Here is a 10,000-nt window from a genome sequence, read left to right as displayed (position 1 = left end):
AGATGTGAAGGAGGGAAGGAAGGAAGGAAGAACTTTGCACAATCACTTTCAAGGAAGTGAAGGAGGGAAGGAAGGAAGGACTTCGCACAATCATTATCACAGGAGTGAAGAAAGGAAGGACTTTGCACAATCACTTTCACAGGAGGGAAGGAAGGAAGGAAGAACTTTGCAAAATTACTTTCACAGAAGTGAAGGAGGGAAGGAAGGAAGGAAGGACTTTGCACAATCACTTTCAAGGAAGTGAAGGAGGGAAGGAAGGAAGGAAGGACTTTGCACAATCACTTTCACAGAAGTGAAGGAGGGAAGGAAGGAAGAACATTGGACAATTACTTTCACAGAAGTGAAGGAGAGAAGGAAGGAAGAACTTCGCACAATCATTATCACAGGAGGGAAGGAAGGAAGGACTTTGCACAATCACTTTCACAGGAGGGAAGGAAGGAAGGAAGAACTTTGCACAATCACTTTCACAGAAGGGAAGGAAGGAAGGAAGAACTTTGCACAATCACTTTCACAGAAGTGAAGGAGGGAAGGAAGGAAGGACTTCGCACAATCATTATCACAGGAGGGAAGAAAGGAAGGACTTTGCACAATCACTTTCACAGGAGGGAAGGAAGGAAGGAAGAACTTTGCACAATCACTTTCACAGGAGGGAAGGAAGGAAGGAAGAACTTTGCACAATCACTTTCACAGGAGGGAAGGAAGGAAGGAAGAACTTTGCACAATTACTTTAACAGAAGTGAAGGAGGGAAGGAAGGAAGGAAGGACTTTGCACAATCACTTTCAAGGAAGTGAAGGAGGGAAGGAAGGAAGGAAGAACTTTGCACAATCACTTTCAAGGAAGTGAAGGAGGGAAGGAAGGAAGGACTTCGCACAATCATTATCACAGGAGTGAAGAAAGGAAGGACTTTGCACAATCACTTTCACAGGAGGGAAGGAAGGAAGGAAGAACTTTGCAAAATTACTTTCACAGAAGTGAAGGAGGGAAGGAAGGAAGGACTTTGCACAATCACCATCACAGCAGTGAAGAAGATCACAGAAGTGAATGAGGAACAGAAGGAAGGACATTGCACAATCATTATCACAGGAGGGAAGGAAGTTAAGGACTTTACTCAGTCACTTTCACAATAGTGTAGGAAGGAAGGACTTGACTTTGCACAATCACTATCATAGAAGTGAAGGAAGGAAGGAAGGAAGGAAGGAAGGACTTTGCATAATCACTTTCACAGAAGTGTAGGAGGGAAGGGAGGAAGGACTTTGCACAATCACTTTAACAGAAGTGAAGGAAGGAAGGAAGGAAGGAAGGACTTTGCACAATCACTTTCATAGAAGTGAAGGAGGGAAGGAAGGAAGGAAGGACTTTGCACAATCACCATCACAGCAGTGAAGAAGATCACAACAGTGAAGGAGGGAAGGAAGGAAGGAAGGACTTTGCACAATCACTTTCAAGGAAGTGAAGGAGGGAAGGAAGGAAGGACATCGCACAATATTTATCACAGGAGGGAAGGAAGGACGGACTTGACTTTGCACAATCACTATCATAGAAGTCAAGAGGAAGGAAGGACTTTGCACAAACACTATCATAGAAGTGAAGAGGAAGGAAGGAAGGAAGGACTTTGCACAAACACTATCATAGAAGTGAAGGAAGAAAGGACTTTGCACCATCACTATCATAGAAGTAAAGGAAGAAAGGACTTTGGACAATCACTATCATAGAAGTGAAGGAAGAAAGGACTTTGCACCATCACTATCATAGAAGTGAAGGAAGAAAGGACTTTGCACAATCACTATCATAGAAGTGAAGGAAGAAAGGACTTTGCACCATCACTATCATAGAAGTGAAGGAGGGAATGGAGGAAGGACTTTGCACAATCACTATCATAGAAGTGAAGGAAGGAAGGAAGGAAGGAAGGACTTTGCATAATCACTTTCACAGAAGTGAAGGAGGAAGGAAGGAACTGAGGGAGGACTCTGCACAATCACTTTCACAGAAGTGAAGGAGGGAAGGAAGGAAGGACTTTGCATAATCACTTTCACAGAAGTGAAGTAGTGAAGGAAGGAAGGAAGGAAGGAAGGACTTTGCACAATCACTTTCATAGAAGTGAAGGAGGGAAGGAATGAAGGAAGGACTTTGCACAATCACCATCACAGCAGTGAAGAAGATCACAACAGTGAAGGAGGGAAGGAAGGAAGGAAGGACTTTGCACAATCACTTTCAAGGAAGTGAAGGAGGGAAGGAAGGAAGGACATCGCACAATATTTATCACAGGAGGGAAGGAAGGACGGACTTGACTTTGCACAATCACTATCATAGAAGTCAAGAGGAAGGAAGGACTTTGCACAATCACTATCATAGAAGTGAAGAGGAAGGAAGGAAGGAAGGACTTTGCACAAACACTATCATAGAAGTGAAGGAAGAAAGGACTTTGCACCATCACTATCATAGAAGTGAAGGAAGAAAGGACTTTGCACCATCACTATCATAGAAGTGAAGGAAGAAAGGACTTTGCACCATCACTATCATAGAAGTGAAGGAAGAAAGGACTTTGCACAATCACTATCATAGAAGTGAAGGAGGGAAGGGAGGAAGGACTTTGCACAATCACTATCATAGAAGTGAAGGAAGGAAGGAAGGACTTTGCATAATCACTTTCACAGAAGTGAAGGAGGAAGGAAGGAACTGAGGGAGGACTCTGCACAATCACTTTCACAGAAGTGAAGGAGGGAAGGAAGGAAGGAAGGACTTTGCATAATCACTTTCACAGAAGTGAAGTAGTGAAGGAAGGAAGGAAGGAAGGAAGGACTTTGCACAATCTCTATCACAAAAGTGTGAGAGGGGAGGAAGGACTGTCCACAATCACCATCACAGAAGCAGCCACAACCAACGAATCGGGGACAAGCCAGAGGCAATATCGCTTCATAGGTCGGGGGCCCATAGGCTTCAGAGGCCGGGCTAAACGCAGATTGCTCCAATAACCCCGACATTGCCGCCATCCTGATCAGTAGAATGGAGTTTAGGTACATGGTTAGTCTGGTATTTCATGTATTTGCAATGCTGATAATATCTGTACATTTTGTATTGTTGGTTTATCCGACACAACAAGGGTTCACAGGGATTAATGCTGAGAATGCTGAAAACTTTAAACAGTGCTTTTGAATGGTATAAGCATCATAAGTATTGTATTGTCGTATTTCCGACGGAATACGGTAGAAGGTTGTTAGGGGCAACTTGCTCTTGAAACTTTAATACACATGATATATACACGGGGAGAGAGAGAGAGAGAGAGAGAGAGAGGGGGGGGGGGAGTTTCTGAGTGCATCCGAGAATGTGAGATGTCTTCTATCAGTTATGATAAAGAGACGTTTTATCAAAACACTGAAGCGAAACATCAAAACAAACTCCGGAATACGGTACAGAGCCTTCATTAAGCGTCCAACGATTTGAAACTCGATGCTAGAACACCAGTGCAGTCATCTGAAGAGCAGTAAGGTAACAGAAAGATAGTAGCAACAGCACTAGCAGCTGCAGCAGCAGCAGCAGCACTATTAGTAGCAGAAGCAGCAACCGCAGCAGTTATTGCAGTAGCAGTAGCAGTTGGGAGAGAAGGAGGAGGGACTGGAGAGGAGAATAAGGAGGAAGGGTACCCCCCAAAAAAACAACAACAAAAAAACAACAACAAAAAAACACCACAAGACGACGAAGAAGAAAAAATATCACACCGTGGAAGAACAGTCGGTCTGCGGACAGGAGAGGAACAGGCCGTTGTCTGTGCATGTTATTAATCTACAAATCATTGCCTCAGCCCACGACTGGCTGGCGTCATCAGAAAAGACACAAGCTGCGGAATCCGTGACTGACCGAGATCGTATGGACCACACAGACACACTGGCCTAGATATACCTCACATCTCACTCAACCCCTCCACCCCCAACCGTTACATAATTATTCTGACATTGCGGCCTCTCGTTTGTAGTACAGCGATGCTGAAGAAGTGTTACTGAAGAAATACAGTTGAATACAGCTAGGTATAAAAAGCATGGAAAGGCAAATACGATGGAGAGAGAAGAGGTGAGAATTATACCCCACACCACACGCAAGACACACACATATTCCCATCACAATGACCGCGATCGTATCCAGCGACACACTGACCTAGAAATATACCTCGAGCTTGAAGCCCACTCTCTGCATCTGTTATAGGTAGGTATACAGGCGCTGTGACCTCTCACCGGCCAGAGCGCTGCTTGTAAAAGTACCATTGATTAAGACGACAGTTTGATACAACTGTAAGTCAACATCAGCCAAGAACGACGAAGAATCATTGGCTGCTAATGTAAAACTCAGATAAAGTAGATATAACGGATGATGGAGAGATGGGAGGATATATATATATATATATATATATATAATCCCCTACCCCCAACATAACCCACTCATATAGAGCCACTGGCCTTGTGGTTAAGCGCCTGACAACAACACTAGTAACCATGCGTTCAAGTCTCGCACGAACCGGGATTTTTGCTTTTTTCCACTGGACCCATACTACCTAATCGGGCACATTACAGGCAGACCACGGTCCCACAACATGTCTCAGGACATGCCTGCAGATTCTGGAGATTACAAGTGTGGGGGAGGGGAGGGAGAGGGATATATATATATATATATATATATATATATATATATATATATATAGAGAGAGAGAGAGAGAGAGAGAGAGAGAGAGAGAGAGAGAGATCATTGATAAAATGACGAATGATTGTGTGAAGCAGTGAGGAGAATTGCAGAGGGGGGAGGGGCGAAGGGGGTCGGAGCAGGGCGGGAGATGATGAGAGGGTAATGAGGAGGAGGAGGTTGTGTGTGTGTGTGTGTGTGTGTGCGTAAAGGCCCACAATCACAGGTATTGAAGATGACAACGGGGTCAATAGTGGCCTAGCCTCCTTTTTCACCATTTTCTTTTTTCGTTCATTTTTTTCCTTCTTTTTTTTTTGTGTTGTTGTTGTCATCTTTCACCTTTTTTTTTCCCCTTCTCCATTTCCAGTTTTCTTTTCTCTCTTCATCCACCCACCACCCTCCCCCACACTATCTTTGTTTCTTTCCATTTCCCTTTGTCAAACTTCTTTATTATTGTTGTTTGTTTGTTTGTTTGTTTCCTTAGTTACATAATTATCCTCACAAGAACACATGTCTTCGTTTACAGCAATTTGTTTTCAGACAACCAGTTTCTAGCTATAACTTTTCTTATAATTATACCTTTCGGACCTGTGTTTGAGTGTGTGTGTGTGTGTGCGTGTGTGTGTGTGTGTGTGTGTGTGTGTGGGTGTGTGAGTGTGTGTGTATGTGTGCGTGTGTGTGTGTGTGTGTGTGAATGGTAAATTTGGGCAGTTCATAAGTCAGTGGGTGAAAGGGACATGCGTGCGTGCACGAGATGAACTTTTGTTTTATGATTCTTCTTCTGCTGCTACTTTTTCTCTTTTTATTTCTCTTCTTTGACAGAAAGCGGGTAACGAGTAGGATTGGAGGAACCTTTGACAGTAGGAGGGCACAGGGGTGGGGGTGAGGGGGGACGGTGGGGGGGGGGGGGGTAGTAAGAGGAGGAAATGAAAGGGGAGAGGGAGCTTCCATTGTTCTGTGAACTCTAGCAGAAAAGGAAATTGCATCTTCTTCTTAATCCGAACGTCGAAACCGTTCTGTCGCTTTCCATTCTTCTGTCTGGTTATGACTGCTCGCGAGGGTGGTGGTACAAAAGGAAATCTTCCTCGTGCTTTTTTTAGGCGCTAGACTCTCGACTGGTGGTGTGTTCGTCACCCCTACCACCACTTCATTGCTGTTGCGTGTGTTGTGTGAGCATTGAGAGTTGTTTGATTGTCTTGGTATCAAATCTCTCGGCTGCCTTAGGCCGTAGTTCTTAGTTCATAGCGACGTCGCTAATGGCATCGCATCATTAGAATATGGGAAACATCTCTGGAAGGCTGAAAATTCACACGTTTGATCTCGAGTAGTAGGATATATATATATATATATATATATATATATATATCTCCGGACCATCTTCTCACTTTTTTGGCTGATTGTTCTGGATATTGATCTGTGACTTTAAACAACACTTTTTACTATTTTTTCCCGGCAATCAAACGCGTTTAAATTGCTAGCAATCGTGTAACGCTGTCGAAACTTACTTATCCAGATTTCATCTTTGATTTTTTTTAAGAGAACATTGACAGTCAGTCCGAACTGGGTTTTTTTTTTTCTCCAAATGCTCATTATCTTTTGGTTTTGCGTTGTGAATGTTGACAGTCATCTTCATTGTAATTTTGTGAGTGGTGATGATTATGAAAATAACCGATTGTGATCGAGTGCATCTGATTTATTTGCCAGTATTCGTTCATCAATATATGTGTGTGTGTGTGTGTGTGTGTGTGTGTGTGTGTGTGTGTGTGTGTGTGTGTGTGTGTGTGTGTGTGTGTGTATATATATATATATATATACATACATATATATATAATTTTTGAATGAACACACACACACACACACAAACACACACACACACACAGAAATTTATATATATATATATATATATATTTATATATATATATATATAATTTGTTTGTTTGTTTTTTGCAAGTGCTAACAATTTTTTTTTATTACGTTAATCCTTGTGAGTGTAAACAATGGTTTTGATACAGACTTTTTGTTAAATATGTCAGCTTGTCTTTAACACGGTGATGATGTTGACAACGATGATAATGATGAAGATGAAACTTGACGATGATGATGACGACGACGACGATATTGACGACGTCGATGGTGATGGTAGTAATAATGACGACGCCAGTGAAGCTGCTGCTGCTGCTGCTGATGATGATGATGATGATGATGACGGCAACGACGACGACTAGGATAATGGTAATGACGACGGACGTGGGGGCAATCGCCGAGTGGTTAAAACGGGATTTAAAAAAAGAAAAGAAAAAAAAAGACACCAGCAAACACGGTCATACACGTGAATTGTTACAAGTCCATCTCGTATGTATGTGTGCGTGCCTGAAATCTGATTGAATGACGCAGGAAACGAATGATGAGCGCCCAGTGGCAGGCGTCATTCGGCTCTACCCAGGTAGGCAGGCAGACTGCTTGTGTATGACGCCGTGTTTGTAAAGCACTTAGAGCTTTGCCTCCGACCGAGAATACGCGCTATATAAGTGTCCATATCAAATCAAATAAGGAAGACCATTGTATGATAACGCTGCTCTGTTCCAGGTGGTGTCGGTGATGTCTCAGATCGAGCAGAAGCGGCTGCTGCTGATCGCCCGGCAGGCCTGCTACAGACTGTCCCAGCAGAGGGAGCGGGAGATCCAGAACGGTCAGTCACACACTGCTCACTGCTGCCTTCACAGGCGGTCTCTCTGTGTGTCTGTGTGTGTCTTTCTGTCTGTCTGTCTGTCTGCCTGTTTGTCTGTTTCTCTCTCTGTCTTTGTCTCTCTCTCTGTCTCTGTCTGTCTGTCTCTGTCTCTCTCACAGTCTCTCTTCCTTCCCTCTCTGTATCTGTCTCTCTCTTCTCTCTCTGTCCATTCTTTATCTCTTTTTCTCTGTCTTATTCAACTCAAGATTTGGGTTTCGCGCGCGCGCGCGCGCGCGTGTGTGTGTGTGTGTAAAACAGGTGCATCCATAACTATACAGGTTGGTGGCCTTTCATTAAAACAGTTCTGAGTTCTGGGTTCAGACAAAAATGCTGGTGCGGCCTTCTATATTCCTGCCTTTAAAGTTGAAAAATCTTACTTTATTGGAAAACATCTTTCTATATTCACGGCTGAGCTAATTGCTATTATTCAAGCTCTGAACTACTCAGTGAGCCATCAAATAGTTTTCTTGAAAATAGCATTCTTTGTTGATTCCAAATCAGTACTTTATGCTCTAGAATTATTTAGCCTTGAAACAAGACCTGACTTAGTTATTGAGGCAAATCATTTGGTACATTGTTTGAGGATTTAAGGGACTGAGGTCAGTTTTTGTTGGGTGCCTTCTCATGTGGGCATTCATGACAATGAAACTGCTGATAAAGCAGCTAAAAGAGGAGCACAAGATTCAGAAAAATCGACAGAAATACATGTCCGTCTTTCCGTAAAAGAGGCATACACTTTGTTAGAAAAATCAGCATGGGGTCGATTTTATAACCGATGGAAAGAAAAGTTTTTAAAACATACAGAGACATTATTCCCCGAGAATATTATTAAAGAAAAGATACCGAATCCATCGGCTTGCTATACAAGATTGATAACTTCTACTTTCTTCCGTATAAAACTTGATGCGCTGAAGACAAAGTATAGTAAAAATGTTACATGCATCTGTGGTAAGCAGTTCAGCTTGCATCATTGTTTGTTTCACAGTCAGTAGTTGCGTACCTTCTTGCCCAAGTATTTCAAAAAGAATAACTATTCTGCAGATGATTTTTGGAAAGTTATTTCTGACGAGGTTCTTATTGTCTAACTTACACAGGCATTAGTTCATAGCCCTATTTCTACATTCATTTAATGTACTTCAGAATTGTGTTAATGATTTCTAGTTATTGTTATCATTATTGAATTGTTATTGTTAATTGTAATTGCATGTTAGTTATGCAGTTTTGGTAGTTTTCTACCTTTTCTGTTTTATTCATCCCTCTCCCGTCCCACGTCCCCCCACCCCCGTTTCCCCCTCCCCAGTTTTTTTTGTTTTTTTTTTGTTTTTTTTAATCGTCTAATATCACTGATAGTGAAAAGACGCTAAATTAAAGAACGAACATCCTGTGGGAAAGGTACTGCACATCTCGGAGGAAGGATGTCGCAATGGTCGATCGGAGAAGAAGAAGAAGAAGAAGAAGAAGAAGAAGAAAAAAGCCAGTCGCTGTAAACAGAAAACCATAGCGGACCCAGCAGCCAAGTCGGTGCCAGCCGAACAGTTTACAATAGCGGAGACTGTCAGCACCCCATTCACTCGCGGGATGGAAGAACGCTCACCCACTGTAGAGCGTCCCTGCATTGTGATGTCGGAGGCCCGAGTGACAGGAGCACGGCCTCATAAAACCCGAGCCCACAAAGAGCTGAGGTGTCCTACTGTGTAGGCACAAGGTCAGGGCTGTCAGAGTCCGGGAGAGCTATATCAGGCTACGACTCAACGCTCGGCCTGTTTTTATCAGAGACTGAAATAAACTTACAGCCTGGGCCAACGGCAAAGTGAGAGATGTGTGATCAATGGTTTCTCCACTGTGTAATGGGAATTCATACACAGCTTACTGTTTTGTGACGGGCTATGACCTCTCCCCACTGCAATGGGAACTTACTTATGGCTTAGTCTTTTGTGAAAAGACTATGACTCTCAAACTACGACGCAAAATTGTGGGGGCAAGTAGGTGGCCTTTGGGAACCATCGCAACGCCGACTGTCCTAAAACCCTCTTGACCGAGAGAGTGGGGTGGTGGTAGGGGTGAGGGGGTGGGGGGTGGGAGTAAATATACCGGTCCATACAGGAGACGAACCTGTTGACACCTGCTTCCTTTCCAGTAGCATAACCACTGGGTCACCGCTCAACTGAGCGGAATCTCTGAACCTGACAGAAAAAGAAAGATCACGTCTTTGGTTTTTGAGGTTTTGAGGTTTTCACCGTGAGGGAGAGAGAAAAAAAAGGAAAAAAAAGAAAAGAAAGATCAAAGAAGTTACCAAACTGTAGAGACGAGGCAAAGACAAAAGTGACAGGGTCTCAGGGGGAAAGGTGGTTTATGATCCTGATTACCACCAGTGTGTGTGTGTGTGTGTGTGTGTGTGTGTGTTTAGTGTCGCCGAGCCAATCACCAGAGTCAACAGTCGTCTCATTAGGTATCCATCACAAGGAAGTGAAATATGGACAGTCTCTGAGAACATACACTAATGCGGGGGAGAAGTAGGGTGTGGGGAGGGGGGTGGGGGCGGGGGGGGGGGGGGGGCGTGGAGGGGGTAGAAGAACTATTCCACCCCACCCCATTCTCATCAC

The 10,000-nt window shown here is 43.5% G+C and overlaps 1 protein-coding gene across 1 annotated transcript in view; it reads left to right on the top strand.

Moving 5' to 3' along the window:
- The window catches only part of LOC143277289 (secretin receptor-like), a 296,984-nt gene that overhangs the window by 223,625 nt on the left and 63,359 nt on the right, over positions 1-10,000 (top strand). The window contains exon 2 of the mRNA XM_076582062.1: positions 7,256-7,358. Coding sequence (XP_076438177.1) covers positions 7,256-7,358 — 103 coding nt within the window. The remainder of the gene's footprint in view (positions 1-7,255; positions 7,359-10,000) is intronic.

This window comes from Babylonia areolata, chromosome 2 (genome assembly GCF_041734735.1).
Source record: "Babylonia areolata isolate BAREFJ2019XMU chromosome 2, ASM4173473v1, whole genome shotgun sequence".
Taxonomy (NCBI): Eukaryota; Metazoa; Mollusca; class Gastropoda; order Neogastropoda; family Buccinidae; genus Babylonia; species Babylonia areolata.
Note: the sequence above shows the minus strand (reverse complement) of the source record. Positions and strands in the feature narration are given on the sequence as shown.